We start from the raw sequence: 22,903 nt of genomic DNA, 5'->3' as shown, positions 1-22,903 counted from the left end.
AAGGGGCTCCAGGGCACTGCAAGACCCTGGTGTTGTCCATGTCCCACTCAGGTGACGCAGTCCCTGCCTGACCACACACAGACATGGTGGGGGCAGGAGGGGGATTAATTACCACCTGGGCCCCCCTCCCCAGGGGCTTAAAGGTGCAAACGAGAACCAGGGCCAGGAGGGAATTTCTGAAACAACTTTTATTGTAGCAACATCCTGTGCCTGTCCCAAGGGGTCCAAACCTGGGGCACCCTGACTGCTTCCCCCAGGCCCAGGGTGGGTCACCCCACCTCCCGGCCAGCAGATTTAGTGTCAATAAAAACCGTTGGGGAAATAAAAGAGAAACACCGTCTTTGCTCCGGTTTGGCACATGAATCACTCGACACCCTCTGCCGCTGACACATACGTTCCTGTTTGCTGCCGCAAGTGATGCTTCCCCTTGGTGAGCGAGCCTGGGGATGATGCCCTGCCCCAAAATATCCACCCGGCAAAGTGGTGCCTGCAGCCACCGCGTTGTTCCCCTTGGGTCTGCCACCCTCCGTGTTCGCTGGCTGGGCTGCAAGCAGCAGCCACCCTGTGCAAAACGCCCGGGGCCGGGTGTCACCAGCTCTGCGGGGAGCCGGGGCGCACGGTGCTGTTGTCATTAAGGAAGAGCTGCGCTCGCTGATATTTTCTTTTTCAAACCACATCCTGCTGGAGCAGAGGGATCCGGCGGAGCTCGGCTGACCTCAGCCAGTCGCTTGTGCTGGGCAGAGAGGGGAAGGCAGGGCCAGCTCCCCAGCTGCGAAACACCCGCACAGGGGCTCAGGTGGGTGAGATCCCATCAAAATCCTCCTCCAAAAGCATTGTCGGTGCACGATCCCGCTGCAAGTGCATCAAGAGGCCCCACCAGACCCAGTGCTGTGGTCAGTTCCCAGGAGGCATCAGCCAGCAAGTGGTTCGTAGCTTGCTTGCACTGGGTGGACCACCCCAACCCCATACCCAGGCACAGCTGGGGGGCTGCCCCCCTGCGGGAAGCACCCACTGCCTCGCACGGGACACCCAAGAGCCTGGCAGCCCCGAGAGCCCAGGGGCTTCATGCCTGGCTGGTGTCAGGCTGAGCCCAGCTGCCATCGGTGCCAGGCTGGCATTTCGCCATCACGGAGCAGCACTGGTGTCCCTCAGTGCTGGGCCCTCGGTGGCACCATCAGCAGGTGTCCATCACCGCCACGGACAGGGCTGCACATCCCGGAGTGAGGAGGCGACCGAGGTGGCACCAAGGGTGACCACCTCCTCCCTGCCATGGGTCCTGGCGGGTCCCCAGGGCTCGGCCACCTCTCAGGGCCGGGGGCCACGCCGCCTCTCCAGCCAGTCCTGCCGCAGCCGGGCCACCTCCTGGCCATACCGCTCATGGAGCTGGCAGAAGGTAGACGGGCTCTCCGCTGCGGCCACCCCGGCACTGCCTGCCTCACTGCTTGACGCCCGCCTGCGTGGTGGCAGCGGTGGTGGCCGTGGGTTCCCCTCACTGTCATCCCCACTGCAGATGGAGGTGTCAGGCGGCCGGTCCGCTCCTGGCACATTGTTCCACACCGCGCAGCCGTTCTCCTTTGGCAAGATGGCGGGCAGAGCTGGCAGCCGCTCCGGAGACCGCTCCGGCCCCGAGGGCTTTGGCTTCCAGGAGCCGGGCAACTGCCGGCAGCCTCCGCATCCACTGGCCGGCCCCCAGCGCATCTCCTCCAGCTGCTTCTCCAGCTCCCGCACCACCAGGCGCATGTAGTCGAAACTGGCCCGCGAGAGCGACTTCACCCACGACTCCATGGCGGCCTGGCTCTCAGCTGCCAGCACGTAGGTGCGGGACTTGGTGCCACTGAAGCGTATGGCAAAGGCGAATTCCTCAGCTGAATCGCAGAGCTCCACGGTGCAGCCCTCCAGCACGATGACGCCCACCGGCTCCCGGCTCTCCCGCTCCTCGAAGTAGAAGAGCATGTTGCCCTTCAGGACGAACCAGCGGCGATGGTACGCCGTGTGCCGCTCACCGCGCTTGTAGAGGAAGCCGGTGTTGTCAGCCGGGGAGTCGCAGGTGGCATAGAAGGCCAGGCTCCGCTCGTTCAGTTTCATGGCTCCGCGCCCTGCGGGGACCGAGAGTGCTCAGCCGCCCGCCGGCACACAGAGGATGGGTGCGCCTTAATTGCACGGTAATAAGCCGTCGGCTTTTTGTTCCCGGCGGCACTGGCCTTGGCGCCTAGGAAATGGAGACAGTGAATAAACAGCCCCGTGATAGCAGCCGGGATAAACCCGCTCCCAGCCAAGGTGCTGCGTCTGGCAGGTGCCGGGTGGGTCCAGGCTCCCCAGGGCTCCCTGGGGAGGGGGTTTCTCCCCCAACTGAACGTTTTCCCACAGAGGAGGCCCGGACAGGGCTCGTCCCAGTGCCCCACATCACCCAGTGCAGGTGACCTTACCACCGGAGCCGTGTTTGCCCTGCGTCGCAGCACTCCTCCCCGCGGCACGCAGGGAGCATTTATGGCCCACGCCACCAATCCGGCTGCCACTCCAGAGAACCTTGGCCATGGAGCCTGTCACCCGGTCAAGGCCACCTCTCCCCTTGTCCCCTAACCACCGGTGGCCTTGTTGTGCCAGGCTTCCCACCTACCTGGACTCAGCCTCTAACTCCGGTCTCCGGGGACTGCCAGCATCAGCGATGGATGGGTGGTCGTGGTGGTCGTGGGAGCACTGGATCTGCAGTCGGCCGGTGCAAGGGGGCCGTGGGGGCCGGCACCCCGCTGTCCCTGCTCTGGCACCTCACTCCAGCCTGCAGAGCACAGGGCGGACGTGAGCCAGGGTGATTATTTTCCTATTAAGCCACATCGCAGGGTTCAAGGAGATGAGACAGGGGCTCTCGGGGCGCCCAGCGCCGGCGGCAGCGGGGACCCCTTTCACCCAGGCAGCTCGGGGACCTCTTTGGGGTCCACTAAAGTCCTGGGGACGTTTGGGAGCAGAGGAGCCTCCCTCCCCCCGCACCGGGCGGCCCCGCTGCGGGTCGGCTCCCGCCCGCTCGGTCCCGCTCCGCGGCGCCTCCGGCCGCCCCCTCTCCCGGCCCCGCTCCCGGCCCCGCTCCCGGCCCCGCTCCTGGTCCCGATCCCGATCCCGCACGGCCACCTTTGTCCTCGGCTCCCCGCCGCCCCGGCTCGGCCCGGCCCGGCCCCGGCGGGCGGAGCGCTGCTCCCGCCCGGCTCCTCCTCCTCCGCCGCCGCCCCTCACCGCCGATCGGGGCGGCCCGGCGGGCGGGGGTGGGGCCTTTCCCCCGGCCGAGGAACCGCTCCCCAGCTCGGATCCGGTGCTTGGGGGTCCTGGCTCGGCCCAAATTCCTCGGCGGGTCAAAGCTCTGGGCACCGGGGCTGAGGTCCGGACGGTGTCGGGGAGAGATGGGAGCAGGGATCCGGGAGCACAGAGGGACATGTGCACGTCCGTGGATGTACGTGTGGATGTGTGCATGGATATATGCGTGGGTGTATGTGTGGATGTACACATGGATATATGTGTGGATGTACGCATGGATATATGCGTGGGTGTATGTGTGGATGTACACATGGATATATGTGTGGATGTACGCATGGATGTATGTGTGGATGCGTGTGTGGATGTGCGCATGGATGTATGCATGGATATATGTGTGTACGTACGCAAGGATGTATGTGTGGATGTATGCATGGATATATGTGTGTATGTACGCATGGATGTATGCATGGGTGTGCGCATGGATGTTCATGTGGATATATGCACAGATGTACACATGGATGTATGCATGGATGTACACATGGATGTACGTGTGGGTGTATGAATGGATGTCCACATGGGTGTACGTGTGGATGTACTCACGGGTGGGAAACCTGGGAGCTCAGTGGTGAAAGTGGCTGCACAACAGTGAGTCAGCTTTTTGGGGCAGAGAATGGGTGCTCAGGAGCATCTGGCAGGGAACGGGCAGAGCTCGATGGCTGGGATGGATGAAAAAAGGAGCTGAGGCAGGAGCCGAGTGCTCTGGATGGGTGTCCAGGGGAAGGTGACACTCGTACAAGGAGCTAGAAAGCAGGGGTTGACGATCCGTTAGCTGGGCGCTGGAGCTGCGGGGTGTTGTGCAACCGCGTGGGCAGAGATCGCAGCCCCCTCAGTCCTTCCTGACCGCGGAAGCCGCATGGCACTCGAGCTGCTGATGCGCTCTCATCCGGGTGGTCAGCGCTTGCCCCATCCGGGCCAGGGGTGAGCAGGTCCAGCAGTGCCAAGCACTGGGGCCTGGGCTGGATTTCCCGCTGCTGGTACCCACGTCCCAGGACAACCATAAACCTTTTGGCTGGGAGAAGCCTCCGGGCTGACTTCTGCTCCTGGTTGGCCTTCCATGCTGAAAGTGACACCAGCCTGATGACTACCTCGGCAGCGCTGCCGTCCTCGCCATGTCCCAATAAACACCAGCGTCAAGGATTTGCTCTCCTTATCGCTGTCCCTTTCCTCCAGTTTCTTCGTTCCCCCGCTCAGCTGCACAGCAATGAGTGTATTTTAGCAAACAAGGCATCGGCGCTCCTTTTGCAGGCCCTCAACTAAGAAATCCCGCCACAACTGCCGCTGCCCGTGGGTTGTGGTCCTCACTGCTCCCCAAAACCATAGATGCCGCCACCACCACCCTACATGGCTACTCGGGGCTTCGCAATCTTCCGCTCATGGCAGTGGTTTTCGGTTCACTGAGGGTTTTCCCTATCACCTGCAGACTTTCACTTTCACACTATAAAAAGGGATTCAAACCAGCAGTAAAACCATCTGGGCTTTATCGTCCCTCCCGAGTGGAGCCGCTCTGTTCAAGGCCACTGGTGGGAAGTCTCAGGTCTCTGCACCGCTTATCTCCCTGCCTTGCTGAGAGGTGCCCTTTCACACGGCAAGATTAGGAGAGGAAAGGACCGTGGGGAGAAGCAATATCTTTATTAGACCAGCTGGGGCAACTGAAAAAAGGCGGCCGCCTCCCAGCTGTGCTTTCCCTTGCCGGGATTCCAAAACCCCAGCTGCTTCTTGCAGCCCCATCGGCTGCTTTAGCAGAGGTTGTTCCTCCACCGCAGCCGCTTCCCAGCGAGCCTTTCGGAAGCTGCTTTGGAGGATGGCCCCAATTCCTCAAAAACCACCAGCAAAATTCCCCCATGGGTTTTTGCTTCCCGTTGGGTTTCCCTTGGGACAGTCGCGTGTCGCTGCACAGGCTCCAGCACTTCCCCTTCTGAGCAGCCCCATGATATTTTCCCTGTTGTTCCCTCCCCCAGCAAGGAGCCCACAGCCAGTGCCTCAGTTTCCCCTGCCAGATCTGGCTGGGAAAGACGGGAAAATGAAATCCGACGCTGAGCTTGCCCGACAGCAGAGAAAAAAGAGAGGAAAAGGGTCTGGAAGGAGGCGAGGGGCTGCCGGGCGCCATTTGGGACGTGTGCTGCCCTTGGCCTCCGCTTCCTGCTGTTCCCATGACCGGTGACTTGGCGGTGGCGGTTACGCAGCGGCGGGTGCTTGACGGCTCAGCGAGGTGAGCTGGGAGCTCTGAGTCACCGCCGCTGCTGGCTCCGCTCATGGAAATCTGGGGGTGCTGGGTGGGGGGGGAGGTACCGAGAGGCTCTGTGTGTCCCCAGCCAGCACAGGGAGGAGAAGGCGTGCGGGTCTCTGTCGCGAATTGTCCCCACATGGACCCAGCTGTGCCCGGGGTTCAAGGCGAACAAGTGGTGACACCACCACCCCCCCAACCCCCCCGCCAGTGTGGGGCTGGCGCGACCCTCCACGGTGGCATTTCGGGGTGCGGGAACCCCTGTCCCGCCCCGGGCCCAGGCAGGTCTCCAGCCCGAGGGTCGGGCACCGGGCGGGAGCGCGCTGCCCCCGCCGCCACCCCCCACGGCTGCGGAGCGGGGCCGGGAAGGGCCGGAGCCGGCTGCAGTGCGGAGGGTGCCCGGGAGAGGGCAGCTGGAGCCCGGCGACGGCTGCGGGACCGCTGCGGGCTCGGCGGGGCTGCGGGGGGGGGCAGCAGCCCGTGGGGCACCCCCTCCATCACCACCCAACCCACCGCCCACCCTGCCCTCTGAAGGGGCTGCGTGAAAGCCAGGCTGAGATTTCTGGGGGGCACTGCCAGCTCAGCACAGACCACCCCCCCACCCCCCCGTAGCCGAGCATTTCCAGGTGTCACCCCCAGACCCCCTCCGGGCAGATGGAGGGGGGACCCTCATCTCACTGAGGTCACCCGCAGCCGATCGCATCCCACCCGTCGGGAAATGCCCATGTGCCGCTTCCAAACCACCCGCCGCACCCTGAAAACGAAGCGGGCCAGAGGGTGGGAGTTGAAGAGAGAAGTGGGAAGGATGGTTGGAAGCTGCGTAAGGCTTTTACAGGAGAAGAAAGCAGCAATGGTTAAAAGCTGAGCCCGGTGCAGAGCGGAAGGGAAGCGGGGAGCATGTGTGTGTGTGTGTGTGTATGTGTGTGTGTGTACAAGGGCATCTGCGCAGCTCTGCATAAACAAACAGAAAAAGCAGAAGTCAGTGGTAGTGAATTAGCAGTTAGGGACTGTAGAAAATCCATACAGGAAGTAAAACAAAAGAGAAATCTCAGGCCATGGGGGCTGAGGACGCTGAGAGGGCGCTTTTGAAATAGATGAAGCTCATGAAGAAAAGTGTGCAATAGCTGCGAGCTGGGACAGCCGCCCGTGGGAAGGAGGGCAGGCACCGGGCTCCACCGACTGCTCGTCCATGCTCAGAAAAAAAAGGCAGAAAGTGCAATTATGCATAAAACAACAGAGGAAGGAATTAAAAAGCAGCTTTTAAGGTAAGATTTTATCACGTCAGCCACTCCCAGCCACTTCCCTGTGGGGTTTGGGGAGGGCTGGCTGGTTGCAGAGTCACTTAGACCCCTGGAGCAGGCGATGCCGAAGGGGAGTGAAGGGCTACAGCCCTGCAGGAAAGCTCAAATCTAGTCTGGGGCATTGTTGGGTCTGGAGCAGGGCAATGCGGCTGTGTCCACATTGGGAGCAGCCCACGGCTGTGGTCTGGGGATGGCCAGCCCTGAGCCCAGCACCAGCGGGGGATTCCGGTCTTTTCCTCATGAGAAGGGGATGGATTGGGAATGGATGGGGCGAGTGACTGGGGTGTACTTTAAAGCATCACCGAGGATGGAGCCAGCTGGTGGTGGCACACAGATGCCCCTTCACAAGCAGCTCAGCATGCCTCAGCCCTCTCTCCAAGGGCAAATCCCGCAGCTTCTACCTTCCCAACACCCACAAATTGATCGTGTGGTGTCTGTAAAATCCCAACTGCCACTTCCCTGGGTTTCCCTGGCTTGGCATGCTAGGTGAGCACCAGCCCCCAGGGCAGTGCTGCTTTGCCGTGGCTCCTGCATGCCCGGTGTGAGTGGCACCTGTGTGGGGGTCTGTGGGGGAAGGAGAGCCCCTCCATCCCCTGTGCTGCTGCTGTTTGGGGAGGATAAAGCCCCAGAGGAGCCCTCGGGACAGCCGGTGACGCAAGCGGGAGATGTTGATGGGTCAGACGTGACGGTACAGACCACAAACCAGACCTTTCCTGGAAAAAAAGGTGCAGTGAAGGTTTATTTTCCTCCCATGTCCCATGGCTCGCAGGGTGGGTGGCTGCAGCTGTGCCATGCTCCCCTGGGACGGGATGGCACCAGGATGGCAGCACGACGGCTGAGCCTGGCCTGTGTCCAAAGCCCTGCTTGGGACCGGAGGGACACTGCCACCGCTCTGTCACGGCTGAAGCCCTCGTCTGTGGTGCAGGACAACTGCGGGTCCTGTGGCCTGATCCACTCCCGGCGGGCGTGGGCAGTGCCCCGTGGTGCCTTTCGCAGCAAGATAATTTCCTCGACCGAAAGGCAGAGAAAAATGATGAGAAATGAGGTTTGAGATGGTGTCTCGCCCACTGCTGCCACCGCAGAGGTCTCTTGGGTCCCAGTCTGCGGAGCCGTGGGAGGACGCCACCAGGCAGGGACAGGAAAGCGGGGTGTTTTCCTGCACACGCCCCTCCGAGCCCCCAGACGACCTCGCACCCAGGCTCCCTCCTTCCTCCCGAAGGGCAGGGACGGGGCGGGGGCGGAGGAGGTGGGGGGGGGGCTGCAGTGCCCGGACACTCCCAAATCCACAGAGAAAAAATTGCAAAAGTCATTAAAACTAAAAAAAAAAAATATATATATATATAATAAAATAAAACCAACCCCCACGAGCGCAGACGGGCTGTTTATGCCGCTGCCTCCGCGGGCGCGGATGCGATAAGATAAAGGCACCGGCGGGGAGGGGCGGCGCGGAGCGCTGCGCACCCGCGGAGCCGGGGCGGGCGGGCGGACGGACGGAGAGAGGAACGAACGGACGGACGGACGGACAGTCAGACGGCGCAGCCCCTCCGCTCCGCCCCCGCGCAGCCTCCGCCCTCGGCCGCGCCGCTCCGCTTTACATAACCCGCCCGGGGCCGGGGTCCGCGTTCACCCCCCGCCGCCGCGGCTCCGCTCGGCGGAAATGCGGAGCCGCCTGCCCCGGTTTCCTGCTTGAGCCGTGCCGTGCCGTGCCGTGCCGTGCCGTGCCGTGCCGTGCCGTGCCGTGCCGTGCCGTGCCGTGCCGTAACCGAGCTGCCCGCCCCGTCCCGCCCGCCCCGTCCCGTCCGGTTCCCGGGCGCTCCGCCGCGCTCCACCATGGGCGAGCGGCAGCCGGACGCCTTCTCCTGCAGGTAACGGCGGGCGCGCACCGGGACCGGGACGGGCTGGACCGGGACGGAACGGGACGGGCGGGACCGGGACGGGCTGCGAGGCGTCCCCGGGAAGCGGCCGCTGTAAAGCGAAAGTGGCGGCGGCGGCGGGGTCCGGCCGGGCCGGGGGAGGCAGCGCGGCAGCCGCTCCTCCTGCCGCTGCCTCCGGAGCTGCCCCGGGAGCGGATCCGCTCCCCCTCCGGCAGCGTGATCCCCACGTCTCTGCCAGCCCCGAGCCTCCGGATCTCACCTCACCCCCCAGTACCCCTTTTCTGCTGGGTTCACGCTTATCCCGGTCCCCTTCCCCTTGTTCCCTCTGACCGGGGGCCGCAGTCACCCTCGGGGACCCCTGTCCTCCCAGCACTAGTTTCCCCCGTGGGCACTCCTTATCCCAGGGGCTGTTCCCCCAATTCTGGGGACCCCCATATCTCCAGCACCCCTTTACCTTAGAGCACTCCCTCTTCTGGGGTCCCTGTCCGTCTCAAGGTCCCCCCATTTCCCAGCACCCCTATCCTGGGGGGCCCTGATCCAGGGGTGCAGCAGGCACGGAGCCAGCCCTGACCCTCTCCTCTGCCTGCCCCCAGACCCCTCCAGCTCCTGCCATGGGGGTGTCCCCCTTTTGGAGGGCACGGGACCCCGCGGGGTGATGCCCACCTGCCCCAGCCACCGTTGTGGGGTGTTGCCCTGCCCGGGGGGGCCGTGCCCTGCCTGCCCGCCCCGCTGCCCCCTTCTCCTCTGCCCCCGTGCCCGCTGCGAGTGCCAAGCGGAGGTGCCAGCCGGAGCCTGCCAAGTGGCTCCTCTGGCTTTCTGCTCCCTGCGGACTTCGCTGGCTCGCAGGCACTGCCTGGCTTGGCAGGCGCAGGGGCTCGGAGCACAACGCCATGCACCGGCGGGCAGTGTCCTGGTGGCCTCCCCGTGCCCTGCCGGCATGCCCAGTCCTGCTTGTGCCAAGCCCCGGCGGGGTCACCCGCAGAGAGCCCGGACCCGCTGGCTCCGACAGCGGCAATAACACGGTCATTGCTGCCCGGGCTGGGATTTACTGTCAAGGAAACCGGGACGAGTTGTCGAGCTGCGATTTCGATATTGTTGTTGCAAATTGATTCAAGATGTTGCTGGAGTTGTGGGCTGGTGGCCCGGGGACTTTTCGAGTTGCTGTGCTTAGGTAGGAAAAGCAGGCGGAGGAAGAGGTTTTTGGCGTGGGGACCCGACGCTGCCGGCTCTCGCATGTCCCCGTCTGCCATCGGGCTGTGCTGGCAGGTTACGGGATTGGAGTTTAAAGGCCTGTGAAATTACTGGCAGGTTTCACTTTGACTTTTGGGACTAGATCAACGCCTCGGATTTCTTTTTAACTTGCATTTGGTGCAGGAAAGCCTTGTTCCCGTTCATTCCCCCCGCCCCCGAAACTGCTTTTATTTTCTCCTTTGCCTTTATGTATTTATTGCCTCTGAAAAGATCCGTTTTGGTTTCACTGGAGCCTGCGGGGCTGCGGCTCTGCCAGCATCGTGCCAGAGAGATTTGGGTGCAAGTTCCAGTGGCTTTTGAGGGGTCTTACCTCTTTGTCACCCAGGGCAAACCCTCCCCACCCACGCACCCGTGGGGCTGCCGGGGAGGGAGCCTGGCGCTGCGAAGACGTCGGGACAAATCCCAGCGGGTGAGACGAAGCGCACGAGCTCGGCGCTGGCGGGGTTGGTGGTACCACCAGCGCTGCCGCAGCTCAGCAAGGAGGAAGAGCCGAATCCTGGGGGAGACCGCTGCGGTGGGGGGAGAGCGCCGAGTCGATGGGGGGACGCTGAGCTGCCGACTGCTCCCCCCTGTCCCCGTGGGCGAAGCCGGGGACCCCCAGCTGGCCGCTCCCCCGGGAGAGCTCCCTGCCCCCGGCTTCTCCCACGCCTACACCGCAGCGATTCATTTCGTGCTACAAAACAAACCCTGTCGAAAGAGGCCACACCGCTGCCGGGCTTTTCCCCACAGGCAGTGGGTGTAGGAGAGCGTGATGATGTAAATCGGTCTGCAGGGTGCCAGACACCGCGGTGATGGGCACACGGGTGAATGGAAGCAGGCAGGTCTTTGGGGAACTGGGCTGGCCACAGTGGCTCGTCCCGGTGAGCTCCTGCAGGCCAAGCAACACTGGAGCTTGCGTTTGACCCGAGATGGGCTGTCTCCATCCCAGCTGTCCCGGTGGAGCAATCAGGGGAAGGCAAACGGGTGGATTTCCCCTGGATTTAAAGTGCCATAACATCAGCCATGTCCCCAGAGGTCTGCAGCGCAGCTCAGCCCACGCACAGCCGTAGATTAAGGCCAGCTCTGGCCTTTAATATAGCGAGTTGTGTAGTGCCAGGTGGTCAAATAAGGAAGGGGGGTGTGTGTCCTGTGAGAAACTGGGGATAGGACAGGAAAATCAACTCCCCCCCTCCCAGCCCCAACCTTCTGGCTTTTAACTCAATTTCCTAAGAAAACAGCCTACGTCAGCGTGCAGTGGGGTCTCTCTGACCTGCTCCTCTGTCGCTTTTGAGTTTGTCGGTTCAGTTCAGCTGAAGGAGAGGGAGGGGAAGGTCCCGAGACCCCCTGGGACCCTCCAGCTTGCGTGGAAACAGCCGGCAGGTCGCGGGGAGCGGCAGTGCTGTGCCGTCACCTTCTACAAGACCCCAGAGAATCCACACCGCTGCAGGGGGCTGCTCTCAGAGAGGAGAGCAGGACGGTGTCGGGCCGTTTCTGCCGTGGGTTGTGCTGGCCTGATTCACAAATCGCCTCTGCTCTTCTATAGGGATGCCGTAAATACGTGGGTGCTGTTTTGGGGGGGTGATAGGGGCCCTGTCACCCTCCTTGCCTCCCACGCAGTCTCCATGCTGCCCTGGGTGCGTGGGCTGGGGCCTTCTGTTCTGGTTAGGGGTAAATCAGCAATATTTACCCCCCTGGTGAAAGCGGGCTGGTGGAAGGGAGAAGAGGCTCGGCTGAAGGGCAGCGTTAAAACTTTGTGGGGTTTTCCATGAGCGTGGAGTCGGGGCTGCTTTCCACGGCTGCGCTCGCCCTGCGGTGAGTGCCCAGGGCAGGGGACGTGCCGTGGACACGTCGCGTTGTGACCCACCTCTGAGGAGGGTGTGGAATCGGGGTTGCTCCCATCCATCACCCCTGCGTATCCCGCATCGGGAGGCTGCCAGCCGGACCTTTTCCCACCTCTCCCCCTGCACCAGCCCCTCCTCCCTCGCTGAGCAGCTGCGTCTCCGTGTCCATCCCCAAATGGCCGCACCGCCCCGTGCTCTCGACCCAGGGTTGCATCCAGATGATCCTCCAGCATCCACCGGGGGATCGGGATGCAGAGAGGGTCTATGGGCCTGCACTGGCACCATCCCAGGGGGATGCTCCACACCACCCCAGCTCTTGCGAGCCCACCCCCGGTGTGCTGCACCCCCCCCCCCAACCCCTGCCCACGGGGACCCTTATCCCCCTGAACTCCCCCGGGGACCTGCATCCCCCCGAGCCCCCCGCACCGGATGCTCTCCCATTGAAAAGTGCTGTTCATTGTAACCCGGCCTTTTATAGCCGCCTCGCGAGCGGGCTGCGGGGCCGTGCCAAGAAAGGCTGCTGCCGGCTCAGAATAGCTCTTTTCATGGAGGACATCCTGGGAAGGAACAATGTTCCCGCTCTTGGGATTGTGGGAACTTTGTATTTTTGCCACTCGGGAAGCCGGGAGCTGCGGGGCTGGCGAGGGCGTCTCCCAGCCCCTCGCCTCGCTCCCTCCTGAAAATAGTCCTTCGGGGTGAATTTTGAATAGCGTCGTGCTTATAAAAAGGAGCCGAAAATGCCGCCGGCTGCTTTTCCTCCGGTTGGGGAACAGTTGTTTCTGGGAGAGCCAACACATAAATCAAATTTCCTATTTACGTTGCTGGCGTGCATTTTCCTGGCATGGAGAGCAAGCGGCGAGGAGTCGGGGCCGGTTTCATTTTCGATCGCGGCGCGCTGGCTGCGCTGCACATGCTCCGGGGCAGCCGGTGCATGCAGGCGTGTGTCAGCAGGGCTCGCTCGGCACCGGGCACGGCCACGCGCTTTCTGCTTCCTAACATTCCCCTTCCAGGCTGGATTTGCAGCGCTGGCTGCTGGGGGGTGCCCTGCCAGCCCCTCCGCAGCCCCCTGCGCGGCTCTTTGGTGGGAAGGTGTCCATGCAGCCCCTCCGTGGCATGGAAAACTGCTCATCCTCCAGGAGCGGGCGGGAGAACTGTGGCGCTGGCTCCCGGCGCTGCTCGGTGCTGCCGTCTCCTCTGGGTGCAATTAAACAACAAATGCATCTACTGGGATTTTTGCTACCACGAAGGCGTAAATAACCCATTGCCGGATCCTAGCCATGGGTTATCGTCCCGGCCGGTGCCGGCACCCACTGCTGCAGCAACACTCACCAGGTTGGGCAAGAGTTTAATGAAATCTCCCGGGGGCGGCTCGGCTGCAGGGCTGGATCCTGTGCAAGCCGGGGCTTGCCGCCCCAGCCCGCATCAAAGCCAGCCCATGGCCGGTTGGTCCCATCCTGCTCTTCCTTGAGGTCCCAACCCAGCACCCCAAAACAGCCTTGAGACAGGGCAGGCTGGGTGGCATACAGCTCTTCCAGTGGCTGGGGGGGCATGTTAGCCCCCATCCCAGCCAGCCCATGGTGTGTCCGAGGGTGGGCTGGATTGGCTGTTCAATTCAAATTAAAGCAATTAGCCGTTTTGACGAATCCTTTGGCTCAGCGGTGACCTGCAGGATGGCCAGGAGCCCCTCATACGGACACATGGGGTATAAGGGATGTGGATGTAAAGTCTGCCTTAAAGCCCGTGGCTGATGAATTCCAGCATCGTGCAGCGTGACGGGCTGGAGCAGGGAGAAGCCCACGCGGCAGCGGGCGCTTGCATCTCTGCGGCATGTCCCTGTCGAGACCTGGGGCCAGGTGGAGGAGTGGGATGCTGCTGCAGTAGCTCAAGCATGGATTCAGCCAGGATAGCCGGAATAGCCATTTCCATGTGAGAAGTGTGCCGGGCAGGAGCAGGGAGGACAGCATCACGGTTTGTACCGGTGCCGGCAGGAGGAAGCGCTGGGGGTGTATTTCCCATCATCGTGCCGGTTGGAAAAAGCATGTTGCTGCCGGAGGTGGCCTTTGGCTGCTTCCCGCCGCGTGGCACAGGCGAAGCCCAGTTTTTCCCACGCCGCAAACCTCTCCCGAAGCCGCCGTGAAGGGAGCCTGAAAACTTGGAAGGCAAATTCCCTATTCTGGGAATCTCCCGCCCTCCTGATGAGCCGTCCGTGTGGGCGTCCCTGCTGCCTTCTGCATTTTGAGGGAGCATCCTGCCGAGCGTGCCGGCGGTGCTGGCAGCTGCGGCGGCGATTCCCGGGTGCTGGAGGAAGCCGGGAGCTCAGGGGAGGATGCTGAGTCACGGGCAGGCTGGCGGCGCTGATAGACGGCCGGGCGCGGGGCCCCGCCGGGGGGTTCGGCCAGGCCATGGGCAAGCGCACGCCCGGCATCGCCGCAGCACTGGCCGGCCCTGAGCCTCGGGCGGCTCTTCTGAGAAGCCGGGCCCCGGCGAGGCTGGCGGGGGACAGATAACATCTCCCCTGGCCTAGAAGCTTCGCAGGACGTACTAGGAAGGGCGGCGGGTGGGCAGAGATAGAGGTCCGCTTCCCGGCGTTATCGCCTCCCTGGCTGCAAACCAGATCCGCTGCGCCGGCACGTTCCGCGTTGCCCTGCTCCCTTCCTCCCAGCCCCTCGTATTTTTTTTTTTTTATTTTTTTTTTTTTTTTAAATTTTTCCTCCCCCTGACCAATGCAATCACTTTTCCTCCCCTCCCGGCTGCCGGGGCGCTGCCGCTGGGCAACCGGAGTTTCGGGGAGGCGGCGGTGCCCGTGCCGGCGCGGCAGGATCCGGGTGGGTTGGCCGATGTTTCCTGCCTGAGCGGAGTGCACGGCCCCGATAAGTGCCGCGGGCGAGCACGAGGTTCGGCGGTAAGCAGCGGGGTGCAACCGGGCCAGCCATGGGGAACGCTGCTGCCGGGCATGCCAGGACGGCTGCACGCCGGCCATGGGTGCCATCAGATTGGCCTCGCAGCGAAATCTGCTCGGGGCAGAGATACGGCGTGGTTTGCCAGAGCCCAACGGCCCCTCGGTCCCACAGGCGGCAGAGCATCCCCCTGGGGATGTGTGCTCACCCCTGGCCATGCCAGCGGCGCGGCCACGTCTCCCCGGGCTGGTGGGGCCGGCTGGATCTGGCAGGCAAGGCAGCTCCGTCCCTGGATTTCTCCAGCTTTTCATGTCGTTTCCTCCTCCTCCCGCCCCCACTCCGGTTTTATCAGCTCTGTTGAAATAGGTCCCTGGAGGGAAACCCGTCGGCGGGGCGAAGCTTTGGCAGGAGGCGAGCGGATGCGGGCTGGCCGGGCGTCCCCGCGGGGCGGCGGGCAGCTGCAGGCAGCTGCGCTGGCAGGAAGCCCCAGAGACGCCCCGCGCCGGGACCTGCCGGCACCCCCACCTTGCAGGTGGGGAAACTGAGGCACGGCCCTGCAAGGTGGGGATGGGGATGCAAGGTCCTGCGGCGGGGCTGGGTGCTCAGTGGCTTGCACAGCCATTGCCCCTGCCAGGGTGGGGGGTCACGGGCTGTAGCGGTTGCGCGTGGGGCCGTGCCGCTCACCAGGGAGCCGGCTGACCCCGGGCCAGCTGCAGCATGTGTCCCCATGCTCTACCCAGGTGGATGAAGTATCTTTGATGGGGGCCAAGCTATCCGCAGCAAGCCCCGGGCTGCTTGCCCTGTGGGTATGGATCTGGAGCGGTGTGCGGCCGCGCTGGCCGGGGGCTCTCGGGGTAGAGGGGGAGGTATCGGGGCATTGGGGCCACCCTGACGCCGCGGGTGTGCTCTGTCTTGCAGTGCGGCCGCCTCGCTGGAGCCACGGCAATGAATGGGCACGCTCTGCCGGCCGGCACGCCAGTGCATCCCCGGGGCTGGCATGAGTTCTGCGAGCTGCACGCCATCAGCACCGCCAAGGAGCTGGCACGGCACTACCTGCGCTTCGCCACCGAGCACCCGCACCATGACCTCCTGGCCGCCGAGAACTTCTCGGTGCAGTTCACTGACCTCTTCCAGCAGTACTTCTGCCACGAGGTGAAGGAGGGCTTCGCCATGAACCAGCTCCGCATCCTGCCCGCCGGGCCAGCACGGGATTACCGGGACACGCACCGGCGGCACATGGACGTCTCCTTGGGCACGGTGGCCACCAAAGCCGAGACGGAGCCGGGCGCCCGCCCCGAGCAGCCCGGCCGAGCCCCCGAGGCTGCCCCGATGGGGCTGCGCAAGTCCTGGAGCTCGGAGGAGCTGGCGGGGCCGGCGCGGCGGCCCTTCTCGCTCAGCCAGCTGCGCAGGAGCTGGCGCAGCCTCTTCCGACGCCGTTCCTCGGACACCCTCCCCGGGGACGGGGATGGGGAGGCAGCGGCGGAGGTGGCTCTCAAGCCGGGACTGGGCAAGCGCATCCTGCCGTGGGGGCTGTCGCGGGAGCAGCCCCCCGAGGTGCGCAAGGAGGGGCTCCTCAAGTACGGGCTGTTGGACGAGACCTCCCTGGACAGCGGGACGCGCTGGCAGCGCTGCCGCCTGGTGCTGCGGCGAGCGGGGACGCCCGACGGCGAGGAGTACGTGCTGGAGCTCTTCGACCCCCCCAAGGTAAGAACCTGCCGGCTCTTGCCTGTTTCAGCCAGGGTGATGCTGCGGGTCCATTAGCAGCGCGTTGGGATGCTGGCACATCCCGCCGGGAGGAGCGGGGCCGTGGTGCATCCCTGGTTGCAAGGGTCTCTCACCGTGGGCAATGTCCGGGCCGTGGAGACTGCACCCTCTTTATTTGAGACCTCTGAGAAGGAGAGCAGTGGGCTCGCGTTTGGGGGGGCGAAAGATGCTGTCAGCATGTGCCAAGGGTGGCACAAATGCTAATTGTTGCAGTCACCCAAGATGCAATTGCATTTCTTCCCCCTGGCTTTTCTGGCTAGAAGCAGAGCGCCCGCCTTGCCCTCAGTGCGGAACTGAGGATAAGGGGCTGGTGGCCTCCACACCGCTCGTCCCCGGCCTCACGGACCCGTCCTGGCAAGGCAGGGGGTCGCTGGGTCTGGCGAACCCCAAATTCACCCTGTCCCCGCTGTGCCATGGCTTCAGCAGCCACGGCATCTGCTCGCCTGGGCAGGCTGGGAAAGGAAAGGGAAAATAGAAATTAGGCTTTGTGCCTTCCTCTGTCCCCCGTGGGACCTGTAAGTGAGTTCAATTTTATTTTTTTGTAAGTACTTTTGTGGCTAGAAATTCAGATCCCGGCTACCCCGGGGAGCTCCCGTGGTGCTTAGACGCCGGCTGGAGCGGAGATGATGCAGGATGTGAGTGACCGGGGAGCGATGTGGGGGTGAGCCGTGGTGTTTAATCTTTAAAAAGACAGTTCCTCCACATGGCAGGTCTTACGCAAGCATTATGGGCTGGGTTTTCTCTTTCTTTTTCCTTTTTTTTTTTTTTTTTATTTTTTTTAATTTTTTTTTGGTGCTTGTTTAACTTTGATGACCAACCTGTACTTCAGAAGGAGGGAGGCTCGGTAAAGCCGGAGCCTTGCCCCTGCCTTCGGGCTGCGTTTGCCGCTCACGGCAGCGACAGGGCCGGGGGGCAGCTGGCTAAATTCCCGCTACTTCTGTCAAACCACTCCAATATTGAATTTTTTTTTTTTTTTTTTTAAAAAAAAAAAACCCAACCCTAAAAACCCAAAACAACACCAGAATTGTCAAAAAAGTAAAAGCCGGTTTTGCTCCGTTGTGTCAGGGCTTGCAGTTGTTTGTCCCCGTGGGAGCGCCTGTCCCTGTCCCGGGGCACGGGGAGGTCTGACTCCAAACGGCACCGTTTTGGGGCTCTTTGAGGGTGGTCGCAGCAGCCGGGCAGGGCGCTGGCGTGGTCTGGGCCCCAGCTCACCCCCATGGCATTGGGCACGTCGGACCCGGCGGTGGAGAGGGAGGCGTTGGGCTGGTGTTCTCTGAGACCCCGCTCTGCACCCTCGGTGGCATTTGTCCAGACCTCCCCCTGGGGGCTTTGCAAATAGAAGCCAACCAAAAATAGAAGCGAAGCGAGGGCGATGTCCTCCCGGGGGTGGCTGTGCTCCCTGGTGCGGGGGGGATTTTGGTGGTTGCATCTGAGGGTGCCTCTCCGTGTTCACCCACCTGTGCCCCCCGCCACCCGGGCACCAAGCTCCTGCGCATTTCCCCCCCCCGCCCCGACCGTGCACATCAGGCTGCAGGGCATTCGGCCGCCTCCACGCCAGGTGGAATCCCCGGTGACCCGGCACAGCCGTGGGGGGAGCTGAGCCGTCCTTTCTGCCGAACCTTTTGCCCCAAAGGGCACAGCGCGGGCAGCGGAGCCGTCGCACCCCGGGCACTCGCGCGCCGCAGCAGCGTCCTTGTCCTGCAGGACAAGCTCTGGGATGGGACCCCGCTGGGTGCTGCCTGCTCCCGGGACCTGGCGCTTGCAAACGCTGCTTTTTCCCTTTTTTTTTCTTTTTTTTTTTTTTTTTTTTTCCTTTTCTCTTTATTTCCCCCCCCGCCCTCCGTTTGGGAAGCAAGCCCAGTGCACAGCACATTCTTCCTCTCCCCGCAGCCCCTGGCCGGCTTTGACCCAGGGGCGGGAGGCATTTCAAACAGGACATTTCGCGAGTTCCCCCGGCGCTCGGCAGCGTTATTCCTCGCCGTTTGCAACAAATCTCCGTCCCACGGAGATTTACCCGTGCATCCCGGTCGCCGTGAAGGCTGGGGACCCTGCGGTCCCCGAGCAGAAGGGTTTCTCCGCCAGGTCCGCGGAAGGCGGGGGGATGTTCCTCGCTGGATTTCACGAGTCTCCCCAGTAAATTGCTTCCTGTGCAAATATTCTCAGGGCGGGTCCTTCCTTTCTAATTAACTGGGCCGAGGCCAGATCGTGTCTCCGTTACAGCAGAATCAATCCAGCCCCTTTCCCAGTAACTGCGGTCGAATTCCAAGGGTGCTGGAAAACCCCCCATGGTGCTGGTGGGTCCCGCTCCCCAAACCCAGCAAGGAGCAAACCTTGGAGTGGTGGGAACAGAACAGCTTGTTGGTGGTTATCTTTTTCTTTTTTTTTTTTTTTCCTTTAAAATAACTAAATAATAACCAATAACTTCTCAGGGAAGGCTACACGGAGCCCCCTCCCCTCCATCGTCCAGCCCCGGGATGCTCACAGGGCTTTGCCGCAGCCTTCTCCCCGGTGTGGTGGATCTGCTCCTGATTTAAAGATGCCATTGATCATCATGAAAGATTAATGTTTTTAAATAGGCGACTGTAAAAACAGTCCCTGGGGGCTTTCATCCCTGGCTGGTCTCCCCAGAAGCGCCCTCCCCTTCTCCCTTTCTACAAATTAAATACTACTATGTAAATCGAAATTCAGCTCAGCCTCCCAGCTTTGCAGCATCAAGCCAAGCCCCCAGATATATTCAGCGCCTTGCCATGACCTTGGAAGCGCCGGGTCCGTGGGGAAAAGAGGGGGTGGCCCCACGCGTGCCCCACCATGGCTCGGCTGCTGCTCCCTCGCTCTGCTTCTGGCAGCTTTTATCTTCTTTTCCCCCAGCGCGCTCCGACGGGGCCTCTCAGCCTAATCCCGTAACGTGCCCGGCATCAAAGGGAGCAGGGCACTTTGAAGAGCCCTAATCCCATTTACTGCTTGGGTGCCTGCGGCCCGCGCTGTGCCGGGCGAAGGGGTGAGTGCCGGCAAGCCGTGCCGGAGCCGCCGGTGATCCCCGCGGCACTGCCCGACGTGGGCATCCCGTCCCCCAGGGATGGGCCGTTCTTGCGTGAGCTTCGGCCGGATGAGATGGGGCTTCCCATCCTTGCAGCTGCTGCTGGGTTGGTTTTGGCATCGCTCCTTCCTCCCTCGAGCGCTGGAAAAACGATGTTGCGAAGGAGGGGTCTGGAGGCGACGGGATCCGGGGCTCTCCCGGGAGAGGGTCACAGCCTCCCGCAGGGCAACGGTGGGCTCAGGGCACCTGACGCAGGGTGGGGGGCACCCGGACCCCCACCCTGGGGAGATGCTGGAGGGTGCTGGTGTGCTGGGGAGAGGAGGGGAGCGAGGATGCCGTGCCACCGATGCTCTGGGCTGGACTCCGCGCTGTGGTGGGGGCATCCTGATGCGCAGAGCGCCTGGAGCAGGGGCATATCGGGGTATCTATAGTACCTGTACGTATGGGTGTATAAATACATGTGCCCAGGGAAACCCTGGGTATGGTCCCAGGCATGCGGACCACGTGGATTCTCTGATGTCTAGTATGAGGGCGATGCTCACAAGTCCTCCCTGCTTTCCATGGAGGCGCTAACGGCTTTCTCCCTTTTCTACCGTCTCATATAATTTGTAGGATCGGGGTAGCCCCTCCACCTTCATAAATTTAAGCCAAAGCTGGCAAAACAGGTTTGCATGTTTTAGGGAAGTCCTGCGGAGTTTCGGGGCTGTTCATCAGCTGAGCCCCAGCCCTGAGTGCCTCTTACATGGCCAAGTCCTAAACTCCGTGAAAACTGTGATTTGCAACGGAAATGTCCCAGGCTGTTTCTGTTGACCAGATGTTTTTACAGGAAGGGGAAGGGAAATGGGATTTGCATTTGTGCTGGATTCTTTATAGCATTTTAATGAAATCCAGTGCATCCCGTAAATTGATGGCATGCCGAGACAAGCCAGGAAGACTCCTTCCGCTGAAAACCCGTGGTGCCTGTGTCATATAGCTCGTACGTCTTCAGCCGTGGCCGCAGGAGGAGCAGTATTTTTATCTCTGCTCGGCGTGAGACTGCTTTGACTTCCTTTTTTTCTTTTCTTTTTTTTTTTTTTTTTTTTTTTCTTCCCCCTTCCTTTCACCTGAAGCTGGTTTCTGAGAACTGCCACCTCCTGAGCAAGCAGGTCCTGCGCTGCTGGGGCTCCGATTTTCAGCGCCTGGGGCTCTGCGCAGAAGCCGGCCGGGCATCGTGGTCCCCATCCCCAGCTCCTCCTGGAGCTGCTTTGTGCCTCCAGGAGCAACTGGGGCTGCTCCAACGTGACCTCGAGTGACTCAACCGAGGATATATGGAGAGGCAGTGGCGGAGGAGGAGCTGCCACCCGTTCCTGCCCGCAGGGATGGAGAGGCCATATTTTGGGAAGCCTTGACCCCAGCAGCAGCTGTGTTTGCATCCCTATCCCAGGCAGGGACTTGAGCAAACCCTCCCCCCCGTCCCCCCCCCCCCCCCGTCTTTTGCAGCTTTGCTTCCGATCTGAACCACCTTTCCTCTTACTAGTGACCTATAATTATCCTTAAAAACTGGATGCGCCAAGTGGGATGCATAAATGCCCTTCTCCCTGCTGCAGCCCCATGAGCTCCTCTGTTCCTCTCTCCATTCCTGCAAAAAAAAACCTGATGCAAAATGGTCTTCTCCTCCCAGGGCCACCATGAGCGGGGCAACCGCTGCCCGTGGGCTCCGGCAAACCCCTCTGGGGTTTGCCGGAGCCCACGGGCAACGGTTGCCCCGCGAGAAGGGATTTGCTGGTGATGGGAAGCATCTCAATGTCCCGTCGTTGTCCTGGCCCGGGGAAAGGCACCCTTGTGTCAATCTGGATCCCATTTGGTATCCTCCATCCTGCGAGCCAGAGCGGGCTGGACCACGTGTGCTCCTGCCCCGGTCCCCGTTGTTTGCCCAGGGGCCAGCTGGCTCGCACCACTTTTTTTTTTTTTTTTTTTTATTTTTATTTTTTTTTTCTCTCTTTGTTGCAATTAAAAAAAAAAAAAAAAAGTTAAACAATCCCAGGCTAGCAGGGGTTGCTGCCTTGATCCTCCAGCCAAGAGCGACCCTGTAGGATCATCCCTTAGTGGCTGGACAGTACATGTCTGGAGAGCTGCATCCCTCTCCGGGCATCCCCAGGGACCACATCCCTCTCCGGGCATCCCCAGGGGCTGCATCCCTCACCTGGCATCCTATTCCTGGCATCTGCAGGGGCTGCATCCCTCTCCTGGCATCCTTCTCCTGGCAACCCCAGGGATCACACCCTTCTGGCATCTCCAGGGACTGCATCCCTCACCTGGTGTCCTTCTCCTGGCAACCCCAGGGACCACATCCTTCTCCTGGCATCTCCAGGGGCTGCATCCCTCTCCTGGCATCCTACTCCTGGTATCTCCAGGGGCTGCATCCCTCTCCTGGCATCCTACTCCTGGTATCTCCAGGGGCTGCATCCCTCTCCTGGCATCCTTCTCCTGGCAACCCCAGGGACCACATCCCTCTCCAGGCATCTCCAGGGACTGCATCCTTCTCCTGGCAACCCCAGGGACCACATCCTTCTCCTGGCATCCCCAGGGGCTGCATCTCTCCCCCAGGGACCGCATCCCTCTCCCAGCAGCCCCAGGGACCACATCCTTCTCCTGGCATCCCCAGGGCAGGAGCCGGGAAACCTGCCACGGGGTAAGAGCCAGAGAGGTTTGAGTGTGCTGCGATTCCCTCGGGAGAGGCGAAACTGCACCCAAGGGTGCTGGGAGCTGCACCGAAACCCGCCCGCAGACTTTCACCGCCGAGCAGGGCGGGCGGCGCATCCCCTCGCTGCTTCGCTTTCGGTGCGGCGCCACTCGCTGTTCTTCGAAGGCACGCGGGGCTGGGCGTCCTTTTGGCTTTTTGAGATTTTGGTGGTGAATTTTTAAATATTCTCCCCCCCCCCCCGCCTTTTTTTTTTTTTTTGGTATCGGAGGGTGAGGGCACGCAGGGGGAGGGCGATGAGACAAAAGGTTATTTGTCATTTATTAACCACAACTTTTTCCATCCTTGGTCATGCACGGAAAAAACACTTCTAGCAGCGTAACCACAGCCCCGGCGTTAATTGCTGAAGAGCAGAGTTTCTTATTTTGGAAACCGTGTTGCTGGGATGGAGCTCGCCGGGGCTCGATTGGGTTGCGAGGGGAAGGGCGCGGGACGGAGCCCCAGGCTGCCGCTTCCCCCGGCGCTGGGGTTATGGGGCTTTGCAGGAGAGGGGCTCGGGGGGTTTCCTCCCTTTTGAACCCCATCCTTTAAAATCCCCCCTGCTGTTGCCGCAGTGGGACTGGGGGGGGATTGCCCCACTGCTCTGACCTCCCCCCCCGGCCCGGCTCATGCTGGTGGCTGCTCGCGGTCGGGGCCATGTCCGTCGCAGGGATGCTGCAGAGCTGCTCGGGTAGGAAAGCACCGTGTGTGAG

The 22,903-nt window shown here is 62.0% G+C and overlaps 2 protein-coding genes across 14 annotated transcripts in view; one reads left to right on the top strand and one right to left on the bottom strand.

Annotated features, from left to right (window-relative positions):
* Window positions 1-202: 202 nt before the first annotated feature.
* PHETA1 (PH domain containing endocytic trafficking adaptor 1) lies at window positions 203-3,167 on the bottom strand. 3 transcript variants are annotated; one of them, XM_063351027.1, is made up of 3 exons: window positions 3,124-3,167; window positions 2,618-2,776; window positions 203-2,209 (listed from the first exon to the last, which is right to left on the bottom strand). In XM_063351027.1, exon 3 carries the CDS (start codon window positions 2,083-2,085, stop codon window positions 1,306-1,308), a length of 780 nt encoding a protein of 259 aa, XP_063207097.1. In that variant the 5' UTR covers window positions 2,086-2,209; window positions 2,618-2,776; window positions 3,124-3,167; the 3' UTR covers window positions 203-1,305. The 3 variants fall into 3 exon arrangements, with proteins under 3 accessions (XP_063207097.1, XP_063207096.1, XP_063207098.1); XM_063351026.1 differs by lacking the exon at window positions 3,124-3,167 and having other exon boundaries at window positions 2,618-3,115; XM_063351028.1 differs by lacking the exon at window positions 3,124-3,167 and having other exon boundaries at window positions 203-2,096; window positions 2,618-3,115.
* Window positions 3,168-6,432: 3,265 nt separating this feature from the next.
* Window positions 6,433-22,903, top strand: part of SH2B3 (SH2B adaptor protein 3) — a 30,580-nt gene continuing 14,109 nt past the window's right edge. For 5 of the 11 annotated variants that reach the window (XM_063350891.1, XM_063350889.1, XM_063350890.1 and 2 more), the window contains exons 1-2: window positions 6,433-6,792; window positions 15,589-16,374. In XM_063350891.1, the coding sequence (XP_063206961.1) occupies window positions 15,616-16,374 (759 nt within the window). In that variant the 5' untranslated portion in view covers window positions 6,433-6,792; window positions 15,589-15,615. Of the gene's footprint in view, window positions 6,793-8,225; window positions 8,694-15,588; window positions 16,375-22,903 lie in introns of those variants that run through there. The other 6 variants (XR_010073133.1, XR_010073134.1, XR_010073132.1 and 3 more) reach the window with 3 other exon arrangements.

Source organism: Chroicocephalus ridibundus, chromosome 13 (assembly GCF_963924245.1).
Source record: "Chroicocephalus ridibundus chromosome 13, bChrRid1.1, whole genome shotgun sequence".
Lineage (NCBI taxonomy): Eukaryota > Metazoa > Chordata > Aves > Charadriiformes > Laridae > Chroicocephalus > Chroicocephalus ridibundus.
This window is presented reverse-complemented; position numbering and strand designations above follow the sequence as displayed.